General features: G+C 46.8%; 1 protein-coding gene across 2 annotated transcripts in view; it reads right to left on the minus strand.

Annotated features, from left to right (window-relative positions):
- Syn2 (synapsin II) overlaps positions 1–20,628 on the minus strand; it is a 145,075-nt gene that overhangs the window by 9,025 nt on the left and 115,422 nt on the right. The window contains exons 6-11 of one of the 2 annotated variants that reach the window (XM_037204255.1): positions 20,445–20,507; positions 19,941–20,083; positions 13,546–13,620; positions 12,994–13,096; positions 11,650–11,799; positions 9,120–9,552 (exon numbers count right to left, since the gene is read on the minus strand). In XM_037204255.1, coding sequence (XP_037060150.1) covers positions 9,511–9,552; positions 11,650–11,799; positions 12,994–13,096; positions 13,546–13,620; positions 19,941–20,083; positions 20,445–20,507 — 576 coding nt within the window. In that variant the 3' untranslated portion in view covers positions 9,120–9,510. Of the gene's footprint in view, positions 1–9,119; positions 9,553–11,649; positions 11,800–12,993; positions 13,097–13,545; positions 13,621–19,940; positions 20,084–20,444; positions 20,508–20,628 lie in introns of those variants that run through there. The other variant, XM_028863978.2, reaches the window with a different exon arrangement.

Below are 20,628 nucleotides of genomic sequence, written 5' to 3' on the forward strand. Positions count from 1 at the left end.
TGCCTCTCAGCAGGGAAGCCCGTCTTACCTGTCAACCACCTTCAGCACCGCCACAGAAACCAGCCTTTCCAGCCCCTTCTTCCAAGCACTCTCACTGGGTGCAGGAGGCCTGTTCTGAGCCCTGAGACGTGCGCGCGCGCGCACACACACACACACACACACACACACACACACACACACACACACACACTAAGCCAGCTGGTGGCCACCCAACCCATTCACCCACCAGAGCTCCTGGCTTCTTCCCTCTGACACCATCTTCCAATGACCACCTTTGGTCACGCAGCTACCAGTTTTTGCTCACACAATAGTTTCCCAATCCTTTCAACTTGTCTGATCTTTCTTCTTCGTGGCCACTGTTACCCTCCTAACACCTCTCACCAGTTGTGCCACTTAGTTTCTCTAGTTCTGAAATTTCTCGGGTGTTTGCTGGGTGCCGGGTAAACGGGCCCTCTATGTGGTCTCTCTCCCCTACCTAACGACGGCTGTATGTGGTAGATACCGCTTTATCAACACCCCCAGTTGCTTCAGCTCTGTTGGAATCAACCTTTCTAGCCTTCAGTTCCCTACATGTCCTAAAAGCACCGGTGCCTTCTGGTCCAAACCTTATTGTTCAGTCTTTTTCTAGGCCATATGAACAGTGTCATGGCCTCGCCTTATCCAAGACAGATTCTCAGGCATAGGGCAGCACAAGTCCAATTTGTGGAGCTTCTAGACTGTTCTTGCCAGCTTTCTCCCTCAGGCCTCACAGGAGGCACTCACCATGCAGGCTGATCCTGGCTCTCTGCAGCCACAGAAATATACATGTGAGACATTCAAGGATATAATGAAACCCAAAGTGCCCTTCCCAAAGCTCTGGGAGAAGAGGCCCCAGGCCGTCCTCAGGGCTAGAGCCTGGGAACGTGCCTTGGCTACCCTTGATGGCGCCTAAAGAGCTTCTCCTGTCCCTGGTTCCACTGAGGTTGTGGACTGAAGACTTCTCAGGGGCTGAGGGAGGCCAGGAGGAGAGTCCCTTAGGACTGTCCCTTGCCAGGCTGAGACACTCTGACTCCTCCCACAAGCCTGCTGTCTGCTAGAAGCTGAGGGCTTATTCCCTATGGAGTTTGGCTACCACGGGATCTGTCTCCAGTCACCAAGAGCCTCCTGGGATGCTGAATTCCACAGAAGTCTGGCCACTCTGGCGTCACTGCCAAAATTTGGCCTATAGCCAGCCCAAGACAGGAACTTCTGGTCAGCCTGAGCGGCCCGGGTGCTCTCAGGAAGCTGGTTCACTCAAACAGGTAAGAATGTTTAGTGCAGCTCCTGTGACCAGTACATAGAAAGGAGGGAGCGGACGAAGCCCCATGATACCCTGGACTTAAGGGGTGACTGCTAGAGGGTGTCAGTGTGGTGCCACTGTCCAGACTGATGTGCCTGAAGGTGCATTTGTGTCTTAGAAAGGGAGAGAAGCAGATCCATTGCCTTCTGGCTTGGTCAAGCCTCATCGGAAGGCACCGTCACCACTTTGGGCACCTCTTTAAAGGGGTGCATTGGCAGAGTCTGTGAAGAGATAAGGGCTTGAGAGACTGGAAACAACTTTCCTTGTGTGACTTTTGACAAGATTATCTCTGAATCCCCAAATGGTCAGACGCCACGGCTTAAATGATGTGACCCTGGCAGCACCAGTGTTCAGTGGGAATCACGTCCAGGGTAGCCTAGGGAGTGGTGGCTTTCCCTCCACGGGCTCTTCAACCAGCACCTAGAAAAACTCTGGCCAGAGACACTGCACAGGGGATACAAGTCGTCACAGGCAGATGACTTCTGCTGGCTCTTCTAGCTCCAGGCTTCCACTAATTCCTTGTGCATTTTTTTCCCCAGCTTCTTGGACGACTGGGGTAAGAGATAAGCCCTTCTTAGCAGTTCAGTCTTGAGGCAAGCAAAGCCCCAGGGCTGCTGGGCCTGACAGAGACATCCTGCAGGCACAGGCGTGGGGGACGCAGTGAGGAGAGTGTGCTGCTGCTGCCCATAGAGGCTAACTAGGCTGCTGTCCTACTCTGCTGGGTCTACGGGGATTAGCAGTCAAGGGAGCCAGGGGGCAGGACAGATGAACGTCCCATGAAGCACTGGTGAAGCGCAGACTCTCTCTCTCGTGTTGACAGGCCGAGCATTTCGCTATGAGGGGAGGAGAGCAAGTTTCCTCCTATGGACCACAAATGCCCAGCTTTCTCTTTCTTTCCTTCCCCCGTGCCCTCACAGGCACATCAGAAAGCCATGGGACACGGCATGGCACAGAGCCTCCAGGGCGGTAGGTCAGATCCAGCTCTCCTTAGCGGCCAGGTGACTCAGGGTAATCATCTTCATTGTCTTTCCTGACACGTGAACAAACACAGAATCACTAGCCCAGTATCTCACATTTCGAGGCTTTCAAACAACAGACGAGCTTTATAAACCATTCCTAGCCAGTGAATGATCTAAGTCAACCTAATTGCTTTTATTTAAATAAGAATCACTCTGTAGTGTGAGAACATCATGCGCCAGGGGAGAAGACATTGCTGGATGGCTTCATGTCATCTTGTGCACAGTAGTTCTTACATGGATTGGCTTAGACCATGCCTTCCCTCTGGCCTATCAATGCCTTAGTTTTGGAAGATATACTCAGTTGCAAAAAAAAAAAAGAGTCAGATTAGGAAGAGTAAATGGTTCCTGAGATGAGTGGAGAGGAAACCACTGGCCTGGGAGAAAAACCAAGCCCATGGCTACAGATCTATGGGTTTCACTAAAGGTACCTCTAATTTTCCACCCTATGGCTTTTGTTAGACAGACTGGCAGAGGAGCTCCTATCTGAGTGAGGCCCCAACAGGATGGAAAGCTGAGGAAGGAAAGACATTGAGTGACTCAACTTTTGAGAATTGTTGGCTTAACACCAGCTGCCCCCACCAGGAGGAAGGCCTGTGCTTGCTCAGCATAACTGAGACAGGAAATTGGGAAAGGGTCCCAGGGTCTGGCCCCAGGAAAGGGGCCAGGCCAAGCTCCTTGCTGGCCACGCCACAGAACTATTCTGATCAGTTCCCCCAGGCCTCACTTCCCCGGTCCAGTACTCCAGGGAGAATGAAGCAGCGGGAAGGAATGTGGTCAGGAGGTTGCAGAGCAAAGGGGACAGTATGTTTTCAGCACCTTGAGACCTTTCTGGACTCACCCTTGCTACTGCCCCCCTTCCTTCCTCTGCAAGGGTATAAAAGGTATCCAAGGATGAGCTGATGCTCCTTCCCTCCCAGGGGAACCACTCTGCTGGCAAAGACCATTGCCGGGATTGTGGCCCTCCCATAACCTGAGGACACCAGAAATGGTCCATAGGGGCCACAAGTCCTGTGGGGGCTCTGAGGATCAGGTCACCCTAGGTCAGAATGTCAGTTTCGAGTGATTAAAGATGTCCCTAAAAGTAAAGACAGTCCCAAAATAGCCGGTTTCTCTTAATAGTTCGTTAAGGGATCTAGTCACTGGTGGCTTTATCTAAACCTGCCCCCAATCTCCTTGAGTTCTCAGCTTCTACTCACTGGGGAACACGTTCTCTGAAGCCAGTCCTGCTGTGGGAAGCAGGAAGGCTTTGGTTTGTCCTAACTTTACCTCTTAGGACAAACGAAACAGCCCCGATGTGGGATCCGAGGGACAGCTGTGTCCTTCCTTAAGTGGGCTGCACTTCTCAGAGTGAAGAGATCCCTTCTCAGTCTTGGTCTCCTTGGACTTGCAAGCTCCCAGGAAAGTTTATTTATTACATCTTACGTGTATGAGTGTTTGCCTGCATGTATGTATGAGTACCATGTGTGTGCTTGGTGCCTACAGAGGTCAGAGAAAAGTGTCACTATCTTCTGGCACACAGCTGTGAGCTGGGAACTGAACCTGGGTCCTCTGCAAGAGCAGCCAGTGCTCTTAACCACAGAGCCGTTTCCCCAGACCCTCAGTCCTTTTATCTGAACTTTTCCCACTACTTCTCCCAGGTCTGGTGGTTGCATGCAGCCTGGAGCACAGTACTATAGTTCCGGAAGATTCTGAGACTTACTTGCTCCATCAGCTCCCACCCACCCTTTCACCACCTCCCTAATAAGCAGCTTATTCTGCTGAGGTCTGAACATTAATGTGACAGTCACATGGTCCAGAGCGACAGTTTCTGCTCTCAGTATCGGTGAGTCGATTACTTATACAAGGTCGGAGCCTGTCTTCCAGCAGATTTGCCTCTGGGACCATTTCTAATCCGTGACGGCATCAGAACGCTAAAGACATTGAGTCATAGGCTCCTGGCAACAGCTGGCAGCCAACTGCAGTTCTTTAAACTTGTTTTGTTTTAGACGGGGTCCCATGTATCCCAAGCTAGCATCAAACTTGCTGTGTAGCCAAGGATGACCTTCAGCCTCCACCATAAGAATGCTGGGATTGCAGGCATGCCACCACACCTGGCTTGTGCCTGTGCTGGGGACTGATCGCAGGGCTTCATGCGTGCTATGCAAGTACCCTACCAGATGAACTACGTTCTCTGCCACAGTCCTACTTCTGTCCATGGCGTAGATGAGCCACCAACATCCTGGTCTCTCCTCTGATCGCATCCTGGAATCCATCCTGGTATACTACCACCCTCGGGCTAGAAGCAACATCCAGTGTGCAATGTGGTCAGCTCGGGGAGAAGAAAGCTTCGCCTTGTCCCAGGTACCAAATGCACATCAACGCTTCCAAAGGCCTAGTCTTAAACTAGTTCTCTATGTGTCTTACCCACAAGCCAAATAGGCAGCTGGCTAAGTGCATAACCAAGGAGCACTGAAGAAATACCAGGCCTTGCTTCACTCCTCGGCATCTGAAATTCCTGCATTATCATTTGGTCTTTTCTCCCTGGAAGATTTTACAGGAATATAAAAAGTGTGAGGCCAATGAAGAGACATGAAAGCAAACAAAACCCAGCGTATGAAGACAAGGAAGCCCTCTTGACAAGACCTGACTGTCTCTCCCTTGTTTCTGGAGATCTGGAAAGCAGCTCTCAGCTCTCTCCAGAGCCCCAGCTTCAGGCCTGTCTAGATCCTGATGACACACCCCACACTTCTCAGGGATTTCCCAGCTGTCCAGCTGTTCTTGACACATCCAGCAGCCCTAGGTGCTAGGTTTCTCCAAAGCCCTAGAGATGAAATGGAAAGCAATTCCCTATTCTCAAAGACTGAATGTGTTTGGGGGATGGGAGAGTGGGGGGAGGGGAGGGAGGGTAACAGGGAAAGAGGCTCCGTTTGTGTAGACCACAGAGGCTCTGCAACCGTTGGCCACCAGGTGTCACTGCCACCCTGAGAACAGCATACCCTGTGTAGAGAGAGGTTCAGTTGCCTGGGGCAGCCTGGAGGGCCAGCCAGGCTGAGACTAAGCCTAGGACAGCCAAATCAAGCTTTGCTATTCCCCTCTCAGCTTTGGTGATGTGGTCAGTACCTCCCTGAACCTTGGAAGGCTGCAGAGCGGTTAGCAGCTTACGTTTTCCGTGTTTAATCCACTCCAGGTAAGGGGCGGGCTCACGGCAAGGCACGGTATACCCACTCCTCACCCTCCTCTCCTCCCTCCCTCCAGCCTCCTGCAGGTAATCTCTGATCATAGGAAGGAATGCTCTGGTGACAGAACAGGGATGGACAGAGAAAGAGGGACAGACAAGCTCGTCACAAGTCTGTCCTGGTCCTCTTCTATATTACTGATATCATTGAGCCCAGAGCAGACCATAGAGCCATGTAACGCAAGCCAGGAGTTCTTTCTCTCTCAGCCTGTGGCTCCACGATCACAAAAGACACCAACACGAGTGGCTAGAGCGATGAATGGCATGCGTGACACATGCAGGGGCTTGGCAGGAGACGCGACATGCGGGCTGGGACCCAGGCAATGTTTCCTGGTTTTTATCTCTTCTGCTCGCACACTACCAAGGCTTCCTTAGGATCTAGACACATGACCCCAAACAGGATGACAGGGCCATTAAAGGCATTGATTCCAAACAGGGATGTATGATCAATTACGTTGTGCGAAGCCTACCACAGGGACAGGGGTGGTGGGAGAGAACTGCCTGGATAGGGGGAACACTGTACCCTTGTCATTTGTAAAGAGCTGCTACTAAATGCAGAGGTATTAAAAACAGATTTATATGTGTTACTTACTGTGCTTTACATTTTCCAGAGACACCTGACTACAACCTGGGCAAACTGCTCTCCACCACCCTTTTTAGAACACCTGTGACATTCAGGTATGAGCTGCAGGACAGTATTTAGCTCCATGATTGGCCGTGTATATGATGGTGGGCTCATGAAATTACATTGCCTAGTGATGCTGCCATGGCCTCTTCGCTTGTACAGGCCCGCACTACATCGAAGAAGTCACACGAGTTCGAAACTCTCCAGGAGTATCCCAGTTGCAGAGCCCCACATGAGTCCTTTCCATGGAGAGGAGAGTCTAGAGGCGTCGCTAAGCCCTTGAGATGAAGCGGTGAACAGATTCCAGCTTCCAAGGAGTGTGCCTTCTAGTAGAAGTGACCGACAAAAGCGTCACACAATCCGAGGACAGGAAGTGGGGGGACACAAGTGAAGAGGAGAGGGGAGCAGCTGCTAAGCAGCGGCCACTCTGGACGACTGAAGAAACGTTGGACTGTCGTCCAAGTCCCTGCACCAAACAGTGAGCTGTGCCGAAAGCCAAGGAGGGAAGACATTTTAGGGAGAGGCGAAGTGAGATAGATAGGCCTTTGGGACTAGCGTGGCTAGGTACAGAGCACAAAATGTACGATGGCAAGGGGTGAGAGCGGGTGACAGCCTGTGTAACCAGCCTGGGGAAATTTAGGCAAAGGGAAGGGAGAAGGTGTCGGTAGAGATGCAAGATCTGTGCTCTGCCTAGGCTGCATTCAGACAGGCAAGCAAAGGTGTTAGCAGGCCTTAGACGTGGGACTTGGAATTGCCAGGAGTGGTCAAGGCAGGGTAGAGACAGGGGCTGGCCCAGCTCACCAGGGAATTCACAAGTTCAGGGTACATCTAGAGATTTATCAGAAGTGGGAGGGTCAGAAAAGAAAGCTGGGAAGGAAATGTTAAGTCAATGCTAACAGCTGCTCTGTTTTAAGTTATTCTACATTGTATAAAAAGTTGTTTTTTTAAGACTGTGCCTTGCCCTGAAGGACTCCATTTCATGAGTAGCTTTTGGCTCCATTTTGAAGATGGAGGAAGCCTGTGCCCTTGGATGCATATCCACACAACACCTTCTGGCCAGCACCATCTAGGTGGCATAGCCTGACAAAGGAATTGTTCCTGGAGTTAAAAAGGTACCACCTTATAAATTTATCCGGGTGTGTTAAATTACACCAGGGAAACTGGGCCTAAGAACTTATCAGACACACCAGACAAGAAAGGCTTCAACTCTCTCACTGGGCCCAGGGGTAAACACTCAGAACAGCAATGGCAATACCTCTCTAACCCGTCACCTGACCAGCGTGTGTCTGCAGACAGAGGACTCCTGACTATCCTTGAGCTTCAGCCCAGTCCCCACTGTTGACATGGCTCTTCGACTCCCTTCTGCCCATGTGACCTAGACCTGTTTATTCCTTCCTCTAGACCTCTCCTGTCCTTCAGCCCCTGCAGTCAAGCTCGGCTCCACACTCCAGGAGCTGCAGGTGACACCTGTGGCTGACGTGACAGCTGCCTCTCCGGCTTCTTCCCTGCAGCAGCGAGGCTTGGGTTCCTCATCTCGTCAGTGCGGACTTTATTTACATTCCTGTCAGCCTCCTTCTGGAAAGCTCGTGATTTAACCTGCCGCGGTCGCTCTCTACCCCACGAGCACGCACGGGGAGAGAGACTGGGCGGTGTGTGATGTACGATCTTAGAGTTAACGTTTGTAATGAAGATCGCAATGGAGGAGCTTGCGTTGCCTTAGCTAGGTGACCACGGAAAGGTGGGGCTATCGGGCAGACTGTGTCCATTGAAAGCACTGCACCTTGTGGACTTATTGCCGTTCAATAAATTCTGACATTGTGGAAATGCGCGGACGTGTTTGTCCGTTTCTGATGTCGTCGTCACACACGCATGACAAGAAGCCACCGAGGCAGAAAGACAAGCGAGCAAGGGCGCCTCACAGAGGCCTGTCAAGGGGTGTCTTGAAGGAGGCGGCTGCCCCAAATGCTGCTGTGAAGCCACGGCGAGAGAAGTGACCATCAGAACTGTTGATGGAGATGGCTCCGCTAAGAGCAATGTCAGGGGGATGCTGGCGGTGGCAGCTGACTGGAGTGGACTGAGGAGGAAATGTGGCATGATAAAGAGGTGACAGTGTGTAAAACAGTGGGGGAGGAATTGAGCAGCAGTTAGAAGGGAACAGGGGTTAAAGGGTGTTTTATGGTTCTTTGTTTTTTAATGGGAGATGTTTATATATGGATGCGATCATTTGAAAAAGGATAAACTAATGAAGAAAAAGAGAGGGGCACTTTAAAGCCAGAGATGGGACCCAGATCACAGGAGGAGAATGGGCCTTAGAAACAGATTGGTGCAGGTAAAGTACAGGGAGGCAAGGAGGCAGGATCACAGGAATAAGAAGGCAGCTGGTTTGAAGATGTGACTGGTCTGTGAGCCTGGGCTTAGAATGATGAGTGACTTCTCAATCATCAGCGGAGTGTCCTTATCTAAAGAAAACAGGATCTGGAAATGTGACCAGTACAGTCGTGGCTTAAGGGCCATCACTGCATCTTGCCAGGTGTCAGACTGTTCAGCTGGGTGTCTGCTGGCTTCTGAGCAGCCTGGGGTCAAAGCACAGACTCAGGAGGAAGTTAACAGAAGACACCACTCAGGCAGGAATTCAGTCACCACTTCAAGTCAGGACACAAACGGCTTTTGGGCAGAACTACATCTCATCCACTGTGTAAGTCTTAAGGTTATTAGATTTTCATTAGTCAGGGGAAAGTGCAGAGCAAGCCTGGTCAAATTGCTCACAAGAAGCGGGAAGCATGTGGGAAACTTATGTGAACTTAATCGTGTGTACAGGAAAGAATTCAGCCTTGTCTTAAGTGAGGCTTGGCGGTGGCAGTGCATGCCTTTAATCCCGGCACTCGGGAGGCAGAGGCAGGTGGATCTCTGTGAGTTTGAGGCCAGCCTGGTCTACAGAATGAGTTTCAGGACAGCCAGGGATGTTACACAGAAGGACCCTGTCTTGGAGGGAAAAGTTTGTGGTAAGGGTGGCTTGGCTTTTACATCAGGTTTCCAAGAAGAAACTTCTAAACTCCTGTGGTTTTCGGAAGGATCAAAGTGTCTTTGTTATTCAAAGTGGGCCCCTTAGACCACATGTATTAGTTTGACATGTAAAGAAGGAGGGATGTGTAGACAGTTTAATCAGATCAATCAATCAGGGCCAGGTAATGAAGTCCCAGCAATAACCCAACAGTAAAGCTCGGGGGCCCGCTCCGGTTGCCAATATTCCTGTGTGTTACCACACAGAGATGAAGGAGGGGGGCATGCCCGGGAGCGGTGGAGGCTTTGCTTGCAGAACCCTTTCAGATCTTCACTATGCATCTTCATGTGGCTTGGTTTTGATCTGAGTCGTTTCCTATAACATACAGTGACCATGAACACAACAACCGTGAGTTCCCTGATCCCTGCAGAACTCTAGAATTTTTGGAATTCTAGAACTTTCAGTTGATGTCAGAAGAAAAGGCAGTCTAATGGAGGACTATGCCTTCAGACTTTGTGGTCTGGCTAACTTCGGGTAGCCCTGGTGTCAGAGGAGATCTAGAAATCACCTACTTTAACTCCATTTCACGGTCTAGAGAGAGGGGGGATTTTATAACAGAGCAGGGAATCATCCCCACCCCCACCCCCCGAGTATCCTGGTTTCCAGCATGGTGTGCTAAGATGTTTAAACTGAAAATATTTGGTGTTTGTAAAACAAGTGATATTATGGTTTAGATATGATTTGGGTGTGTCCCATTAGGCTTCCTGTGCTGAAATTAAATCTGCAATGTGATTACAGGTTACCATTAACTATCTACCAAGGCAATCTATACACTGGAAGGTAGTACTAGGACCCACAGAGATCTGCCTGCCTCTGCCACTCCAGTGATGTGATTAAAGGCATGTGCCACCAGGCCTGGCTCTAAAGAACATTTTAGAAAACAAAAAATATTAGATTGGATCCACTGGACAAACAGACCCAGAAAGGGATCTAACTTACCAACTGGCACAATTTAGTCAATTTGGGGGAAAATATTTATTATACATCATGTTTCTACCTACCTTGAGTGCCATATATACCACTGTCTAAAATATCCGATCTCTTCTTGGCAGTTCAGGCTCATTATCCTGAATATCAACGTTTCTATCTACGAATTCTGCAATGTTCGAGTGTCTAGGGTCATTAGCTTCTACCCTAAATAACCTAGTCTGGTTCTCCGTGCCCAGTATAAACTGTGAACTCTTTACTCTTTCTCACGGAAGGATTGCTGGAAGGCTGGTTGTTTCCTAGTGAGTGCAGTGTAATGTTGCAGGACACTCCTCATCTCCAGAAAAAGTGCTGATGTCTATCCAGGCTTCATGTAGGATCCAAACCCAGAATGTGTCTATTGCATACCCTAGCCTTCACTGGGTACTTCATTTGTTCTGATTTATTCTGGGTTTTTTTCTTCTTCTTTTAATTCTTATAACACTCTAGGGATATGGACTCTGGTTACTTTTTCTTAACTATTGCAATGGACCTTGTCCAAGGCCATAAAGCTAACAGAAGCAGGTTTAGAATTCATTACTGGGAGATGTTCATTTCAAAGCTGGCACTCTCCACTATTCTGTTCCAGCCCCCTGACTCTTTGAGGTTGAATTGAAGGGAAGGTTTCTAAGAGAATCCTAACAAATTGTCAAAACCTGACTTCACTAAAGGGAAATGATTCCTTACAAAGTTACACAGATGTTTAGGGGAAAGCTCGCTAAGACTCGTTGATTCACAGTCCAAGTTCTTAACCTCTACTATATAAAAGTTCAGAGGTGAGAGTCCTGGATATAGTTTTGAAAAATGAGATACCTCCTTCATAGACTTCAGAATGTCAGGCCCAGGGTGCTATCCATTCTTTGGCCTGCTGTAGAGCCCCTGGGCCTAACGTTCTACAGAAGTTTGTGTGGATTTTTCTAGTAGAAGTGTATCTGAGATGCTACTGCCGTGATGAGAGTCGTGTACCACATGAACTGGGGAAGGCCCCTTCTCTCTCACGGGAACAAAAGCAGATTTCTAATTTGAATTTTACCATGACAGTCTCCCCTGGAACTGGGGACTAACTTTTCCCTCCTTCTAAACCAGCAGCCTTCTCAGAAAGATGCTGCCACACACACAGCAGTGAAGAGCCAGTGAACTATCTGGTCCAGACTTCCTGCAGAGATCTCCTAATTCAAAACAAGACATCCTGAGTCACAGAAGAAATGGGAGGTAGCTCCCTGGAGTCTTCAAGTTCAGGGTGAAGATCAGGCCTCTACCTCTGCGTAGTTTTGTAGCTGATACTGCAGACTGCTGAAGAGGGGGTCTCTAAAGGGGGGCACTTGAAGATTTACCCAGAAGGGAAGGGGTGGAAGAGAAGGAAGAGGGAAAAGAGCCTGGATCCCAGCTAGGTCTGTAGGTATCTGCAGTGGGTCATGACTGCTGGGTCTCTTTGCGGTTTCTTACCTGTGGCTGCTGGGTAGTTAAGGGTCTCTGAGGAGACAGAGCAGGAGTCCTGGACAGTAGCTGGTTCATCTTGCTGATGACCAGCTCGGTGATGAGTTGTCTGTCCTCCACTTGGTGTTCCCCAATCAGTGGCATGCTGCAGTCCATGACCTAGTGGAAGATGAGGCCCAGGTAAGGAACAGATATAAATTTCCTTATATATATATAAGGCGCGCTATGCTTTGTGGGAACTGATAGGGTTTAAGTCAGCAGAGTGGGTTGGTTGGCTGGAATTGTGTTCCTCAGCAGAGATGGGGACTGTTTGCTCCTGCTGCAAACATCTGCCATGACCCCTTTCCTTTTCCTTCACCCAGACAGAGCTCTGAGGTGCAGAGTGCTGGCTACTGGGAGTGGGGAGAGGAAATAAGCAGGAGAGGGGATGGCCTGGGGCTGGAAGTTTACAGGAGCAGGAAGACATGGGAGGAAATGCCTTCGAGCAGGCAGTTCTCATCCTTGACTCTTCAGTCTGTCTCCAAACACTCTGCTCTTTAAACAGCCTGCTTCCTGCTCTTGCTCCTGACCAGAACAGCTTCTCTGCTTGCCACTGATCTTGATTCTTCCTGTATCTAGGGCAATGTTTCCTTCCTTTAGGGAATGTCTGCTTTAAAAACACCATAGACTCTATGGTCCAACTCTCATTTGCAGAGGATAAACAGGCTTACCCTGAGAGGGTGGTATGGGTTATCTAGAAAGTTCCATGCTAAGCAGGCTATGGAGTATATCTTGAATCTGAAACCCATTTTGGCCTCCTGACACTGCTATTCTGGAAACACCAACTCCCCTACTTTCAGGAAGGCTGAGCCCAATGAGGGGGTAGTGTGAGGTTCACACTGCCATGGCTTTACCTTTAACGGGGAAAGGAGAGCCAGCACAGCTGGGTTGGGGGACCAGGCAGAATACAATATCTCTAAGGCTAAGAGATGTTAGAAAGGACCATCTGTATTCAGGTGCCAAGTTGACACTGATTTACCTTCTCGCCATGAGCACACATTCATGGTAGAGTGGCTCCATTTCCTCATGTAACAGAGTGATTACGTTTGACTGAATGATTCTCAAAGGTGGCTTTCTCGGAGTAAAAATGATACAGTCACTACAACGTCCTCATAACAAAGTAGGCTGGGAACCAGGAACCTAGATGTGCCACCTATTACTCATTGTGTGGCTTGACCAACAGCTTGCTATGAAGATCTGCCATCTTGGACCTTCATAATCAGAAGACTCTAACTACAGTATGGGATTGAGCCAAGAGTCTGGTCCCAGTCTGGGTATTACTGCCTACCGATCTGTTCCGTGGGCCAGACTTACCTCAAAAATGTAGTCTTTCCCGTCTTTGCCATGCACAGCTTTGACTGCACAGATGTCCAGGCCACCAAACATCTCAGAGCAGGCATCTACCCAGAGCTTGTACCTGGAGGGGACAGGAAGATGTCCTGAGGCTAAGACGTTAAGCTCACACCAAGCCTACATTCTCATAAGATCTTGCTGCCCTCGCCTTTCCCATCCCTCACCTCCATTTTTCTTTCCTCTCATCTACACCATCAAGCATGGTGCCTATCTATGGCGCCTCCCCTTTCTCACCCCCTGAACCCACCCACATTCCCAAGCCCTCACCTCAGCTAGAAGGTCTTCCAGCCCACACTATTATTTCTTTACTGGAGCTTCTATGGTACATTGTCCTCTCTCTGTAGCAGCGTTTGACTTGGCTCTGCCTGATCTTGTTCCCTGGCTGCCAGAGCCTCTGGGCTTCACCAGTCCTCTCTACACAGAGCCTCCCTCACATCAAGTGTTGCTTTTTTCTAACACCTCTTTATTGGTAGCAGCCTTCCTGTAGACGAGGATGGGACATCGCTCACTCACCGGTCTGACATGGCGATCTGCTCCAGCATCGCAGAACCAGTGTTTGTCTTCCAGTTCCCTGAGATGGACGTCCTCCTGAAACAAGGTCCCACCAGGAGAGGACAGGCTGTGAGCCACACCAGCAAAGAAAGTGCAGGAATGCCAGAACTGCAGACTACCAGTTCATTGCTGCATCCCCCACCAGAATTCTCCTGAGCAACTGTTGGACCTAGAATCACCTGTCACCTGTGGTGCCCTGTTCTCTCAACAAAGGTCTATCTCAGACTAATCCATCCAACAGATAAGAAATACACCTTCTCAGAGACTTATAAAACCTCTAAAGTCAAGCAGATAGGGGCTACAAAGCAAACTTTAACAAATACAAAAAAAAAAAAAAGAAATAATTCCTTATGTCTTTTCAGACTATAGTGGAATAAAACTAGAAATCGACAGCAAGAGAAATCACAGAAACTACACAATTACATGGCAAATGAACAGTGCACTTTTGAATGAATACTGGGCTGTTGAAATCATCACAGAGGAAACTAATAACTTCTTAGAATCAAAGGAAAATGAAAGCAGCAGCCAAGCAGTGTAGCTCCAGCACTCAGGAGGTAGAGGCTGGTGGATATCTGTGAGTTCAAGGCCAGCCTGGTCTACAAAGTGAGTTTCAGGACAGCCAGGACTGTTACACAGAGAAACCTTGTCTCAAAAAAAAAAAAAAAACAAAAATTAAAAAAAAAAAAAGAATGAAAATGAGATTATAACTAACTAAAGCTCTGAGATACAGCTAAGGCAGTTCTAAGAGGAAAGTGTATAGCTAAAGTCCTAATGTAAAAAAGAAAAAACAAAAAAACAAAACAAAAAAAACCCAGAAAGGTCTCAAATAAATAACCCAGTGATGTACCTCAAGATCCCAGAAAAGCAAGAAGCCAAACCAAAAGGTAGTAACTGGTAAGAAATAGAAATGAGGATAGACATTAAGAAAATGGAGACTAAAAGAACAATACATATAACCACAAATTGAGAAGTGATTTTTTTGGAGTGAACTAAGAAGAAGAAATAGAAGACTCAAAACAACAAAAGTAAAGATAAAAAGGTTGTTGGTACAAGAGACGCTAATGATAGCCAGGAATCATTAGAGAATATTTTGAAAACTTATATTCCAAAAATCTAGAAAAATGAACAAATTTCTAAAAACCTATGGCCAACTAAAATTAAATCAAACGATATAAATATCTTAAACCCATAACAAGCAACATGAATGAAGCAGTAATTAAATCTAATCAGAGAGAAAAGCAAGGACCAGATGGAGTCACTGCTGAGGTCTATAAAGATTTTCAGAAAGACTTGACATCAATACTTACCAAATTCACAAAAATGGAAAGGAAAAGAAAGCCACCGCATTTACTCTGCTATACAAAGCCAAATAGACAAACCAGGTAAGAACACAGCACACAGAAAAGGGAAACTTTAGACCAATTCCACTGGTGGATACAGATGCAAGAATTCTCAACAAAATACTTACAGACCAAGTTCAAGAACACATTAAGAAGAGCTGGCAGGACGACTTAGCTGACAGAAGTGCCTGCCACAAGACCATTGCCCTGAGTTTGAGTCTCATATGGAGAGAACCAACTCCCACAAGTTGTTCTCTGACCTCCATGCCTGCACTGTGGCATGCACACACACACACACACACACACACACACACACACACACACACACAGGTGTGCTCTTGAGCACACATGCTCATACACACACATAAATAAATGTAATACAAAATTTTAAAGACACGTCAAGGTCAAACTGATTTCAATCCAGGAAAGCAACATTGGTTCATCATACACACACACACACACACACACACACACACACACACACACACAATTAGCACCATATAAATAGATTTAATAACAGAAGTCACATGACTATCTTAATGGACACAGAGACAGCATTTGATAAAGTTCAACATGATAAAATTCTGAAGAAACTAGAAGCAAAAGGAAGACACCTCAGCATAATAAAGGCTACAAGCCTGTTGGCAGCACTATTCTACACTGGGAAAGCTGACAGCATTTCCTCTAAAATCTGGAGTAAGACAGGAGTGCCTATTCTCTCCACTCTTATTCAATAAAGTGCCCAAATTCTTAACTAGACCAATAAAACAAAAACAAAAAAAAAAAAAGGAAAGAAAAGAAAATGGACACAAGGAAGAAGTCAGTCTATTCCTATCTGCAGATCACATGACCTCATATTTTAAAGACCATATGGACTCCACCAGAAAACTCTTAGATCTGGTAAATACTTTCAGTAAAATTATAGAATACAAAAATCAACATACAGAAATCAGCAGCTTTTCTATATACTAATAATGAACTTGCCAAGAAAAAATTAGGCAAAATATCTTATTTATAATAGCTTAAATAAATTAAAATAAGATTATAGAAATAAACAATGAAGAGACATGAGAGACCTCTAAAATGAAAACTTTAAGACACCGAGGAAAATGTTCAAGATGACATTAGACTGTTGAGAAACCTCCTACAGCTATAAATTGACGCTACTGTGAAAATGGTTACATTACCAAAAGAGGTAGACAGCGTCAACACAACCCCACCAAAATTCCAGTAACAGTCCTCACAGTAGAAAATAGCAGTCCTGCTACCCACAGGGAAACACCAAAAGACCTTGATAACTGAAGAAATCTTAAGCAGAATAACAATGCCGGAGGTGCACAACACCTGATCTCAAAGTACACTACAGAGCCATAGGGACAAAGATGATATGGTATTAGCGCAAAAACATACATGTAGATCAATGGGACAGAAAAGAGGACCCAGAAATAAAGCCATAAGGTGCCAAAAACATACATCAGAAAAAACTAATCTTTGGTAAATGGCGATGGGAAAGCTGGATATCCATAAGGAGAAGATTATTAGATCTATGTCTCTCACTGTGAACAAAAATCATTTTAAAATGGACCAAAGACCTTAATATAAACCTTGAAACTGCTAGAGGGAAAGAGAGAGGGGTAGAGGAAGCAACCTAAGAATTGAGAACTGTGGTTGCATAGAATTGAAATGGCTGCTGAGGCTAGCGAGATGGTTCAGTGGGTAAGACCCTAGCCACCGAGCCCGACAACCTCAGTGTGGTCCCCAGGACCCACATGATGGAAGGAGATAACAGATTTCTGCAAGTTATCTTCTGATGTTCACATGCACACCAATCTGTGCACACAGTGTGAAAGTTTCTCCAGAAACTAAAATTCGAAGTATTAAATGGCCCCGCTATCCTGGGCATATACCCTAAGTATTTTAAGTCTTACCACAGAGATATCTGTACATCCGTGTTACTGTTTAACTATTCTCAGCAGCCAGGAAATGGAACTAGCCTAGAAGTCCATCAATAGGTAAATGAATAAAGAAAACATGGTACACACACAGTGCAATTTTATTCAGCTACAAAGAAAACTAAAATCATGACATCTGCAGAAAAATGGATGGAACTAGAAATTATCAAAGTAACCCAGATTCACACAAATACCACATTCTAATAGACAGAGCATATATTCTCATTTTTATATGTGGGGGTCTAGGTCATGAAACTAGAAAGGGGACATTGGAAGAGGAAATGGGCCTTGGGCTAGGCTGGGATGAGAAAGAAAGAAGATGTAATAGAATACCCTTCTCTGAAAGCAGAGAAGGGGTCCTGGGAGAGGGGAGGGAGGAGGCATGGGCCTGGAGCGGGGTGGGGAAGCTCAACAAAAACAAAGTATGCAAGAAAATGACACAATGAAGCCCACTACTTCGAATGATAATTAAGAAAATTAATGAAGGTCGGGCATGGTGGCGCAAGCCTTTGCTCCCAGCACTCAGAGGCAGAGGCAGGCAGATCTCTGAGTTTGAGGCCAGCCTGGACTACAGAGTGAGTTCCAAGACAGCCAGGGCTATAAAGGGAAACCCTGTCTCAAAAAAAAGAAAGGAAGGAAGGGAGGGAGGGAGGGAGGGAGAGAGGGAGGGAGGGAGGGAGGGAGGGAGGGAGGGAGGAAGGAAGGAAGGAAGGAAGGAAGGAAGAAGGAAGAAGGTAGAAGGAAGGAGAAAAGAAAATTAAAAAGAAAAACAAACTTGCAAAACTTGAAGAAAATGATAAAAATAATAATAAAAATAAACTTTCCTTATGTTAGTTGTTTCAATTATGTTCCTATAGCTAGACTGGTCAAATCAGGACACTTGCTCATTTCTGTGTCCTCAGCACAAGGGCACGATATGAGGGCCTCAGAAATTGTGAGTAAATAATAATAGTAGATCCTTTACATTTGTACAGTGCTTCAAAGTTTGAAAAGTTCCCCAAGACTTCATGCGTTCCCCTAACAATGGGACATGGGGCACAGATCCATGCAGGCTCCTTGGGCTGAGCAGGTTTGTGGACACTGAAAGGCCCCAGGGACAGTTTAACGCCCTCTGTTGATAGTGGGACAGGATGGGCACCTTTCCACCAAATGGTTCTATTGGGGATTTCCAGAGGGGAAGACTGCCACACCTAACCTTAGCTACTGCTAGGTCCATTCCTGTTCAGAGAAGGGATATATATAGTCAAAAGCCTGGGGAGGAAGTGTGATGGAGAGATGAAGAGGGGCATAAATACTCCCCCAAAACACTAATGGTCCCTTGCAAGGAGAAACGGTATAAAAATATCACTCAAAAGTCTTGTCTTTAACCACCTTTCTTAACTGTCAGGATCTCTCTCTCTCTCTCTCTCTCTCTCTCTCTCTCTCTCTCTCTCTCTCCCTCCCTCCCCCCCCACCTCTCTCTCCCTTTCTCCCTCTCTCTCATTATGTAGACTAGGCTGGCCTCACAGAAATACGCAGTCTTGCATCTTTTAATCAATTAAAAAAACAAACAAACAAAAAATCTATTGTCTTTAATTGTGCATAGTTTTAAAGCAATGCTTAATTCCTCTTTGGAAAGCAGGAAAATTATAATTATACAACTATGAATGTTTTGAAAGCAGGAACTAGTCAATAGAAGTAAAAAATACAAATTCTAGACTGGTAGTAAAGCCTAGTACAGAGTATGTGTTTAGCACGTGCAAGATCCTGAATTCAATCCCCAGTGCCATGTGAGCATGCATACACACACACACACACACACACACACACACACACACACACACACACACACAGAGAGAGAGAGAGAGAGAGAGAGAGAGAGAGAGATGTGCATACACGCAGAGAGACAGTGAGACACACGCATACACAGAGATAGAGAAACAGAGAGAGACACACACACAGAGACAGAGATAGACAGACAGACACAGAGACCACAACTCAAAACTAAAAACTCCAAGTCCCCAGATCAGAAAGACACTGCCACATCATGCTCCTGCTTCCTTCCAGGGTGTCCCCTGAAGTCTGTGGGTGCTACTGCTCTACAAGGTGAGAAATGGTGATTTTATCATTCTCCCCACAAGAAATTCATGCTAGAAAAGAGCGATCTTTGTGGGAAGGACTAACGTTTGAAGCAGGTACGGAAAGGGTGCAGGGAAGGAACATCTCCCTACCTCCAGAGGTACCAACAATGAAAATAGGGGGAACGGGTGGTTTGACTGAGGGACAGGAAGGCATTCAACTTCATGTGCTGAAGTCTTGAGAGGCAAAAAGCAAATTCATGCATTAATAATGCTTTTCATTTGTAAAGAAAACTTTGCATCTTAACCACCTTTTTAAAAAGCCATAGAACACAATTCTCAAAATTGGAGCTGTACATTGTCTGCATGTATATGATGGCAGGCCAGGAAAATCTTGGAGTCTTTTGTCTTCCTGACGTCTACACTCTTCCTGGTGGCTGTGGCTGTGTGGAGCAGCCATCCACTCTTGGGAAAGTGGTAGCATTTCCAAGACTGGGTGGTTACATTAGGGGCTCAGCTACTTCTGCGCTCTTGCAGTCTGGTGAAACTTACAGACCCCTCTGATAGTACGAAAAGTGTAGTGTGTGTAATTTTTTTTTTTAAAGCACATAGGGTCACAAGGTATCACAATCCATTTTTTAAAATATTAAAATAAGCATTTCTGTGAACACGATGTAGTGGCAGGTTTAACGTCTGCCACGGTTTTTAGAAGAATAAAGAGAAGAATTGGTGTGTGACTACTGTTAGTGAAAAAACCCACATACTGCCACTACTGTAGTCTACAACCTTTGTTCCTGTCTGAAGAGAAAGTGAAATCCACATAGAGACTAGTGAAATGGCTATAATTTTATTTCTCAGATCTCTCCTCTGACTCACAAAGAATCCAGGCTAAGAAGCCTGACTAGTGGCGTCCTCTCCCTGGTCCTACTTTACAGATCTGATGAGGTTAAACTGTGGCTGCTGGAGGAAAGTGGATAGTATCCGTCAAATACTCCACACATACTCACATGTAAGCCTTGTAGTTGTTGCCAATCTTCTGAACCCGGATGTCATACTTGGCGTCAATGAAGGGTTCTGCTGTGGCATAGGTCTGGGTGAGGGCCACCACACTAGCAATGTCCTGGAAGTCGTAGTGATTTTCCACTTTGACCTAGTGTTGACGTAAGACAGACAGGAAGGGGACATGTACATACACACACTGAGAAGTCCCAAGGGCCTAGAGCCCCCAAGGCAATCACACAGTTTCTGACACTGGTAAACACGAGCATCCCATCTCCCCAGCAGTTCTTTTCCTCTAGTCCCTTCCCAGAGCCAGGGTCACACTCAGGGGCCAGCTGGGTTGGTTGTACTCTTCATTGTATGATTGGGCAAAATCCATGGCTTCTAAGGGACCTGGTCAGGTCCTTGGGAGAAATCCATTGACACAGGAAGAAGAATAGTCTACAAATGAGCTTGCTGAAAAACAGAAGCCCCCTTTGACTCAACCCAGACCACCAGCCATCCTGCCTTACCTTGCCCATGCCTGAGTGAGCATGACCAATCTTCACCACCACAGGGAATGTAGGCAGTGTAAGCTGAGAGAAGAAAAAAAAAGAAAGAAAGAAAGAAAAGAAATGGACTGGTCAGTAGGTCTTTTCTCTTTGGAATCCGGAAATATTTTCCTTGGGAAGACCCTTGGTAGCATCCTTTAAAGAA

Source organism: Peromyscus leucopus, chromosome 3 (assembly GCF_004664715.2).
Source record: "Peromyscus leucopus breed LL Stock chromosome 3, UCI_PerLeu_2.1, whole genome shotgun sequence".
In the NCBI taxonomy this organism is placed as follows: Eukaryota; Metazoa; Chordata; class Mammalia; order Rodentia; family Cricetidae; genus Peromyscus; species Peromyscus leucopus.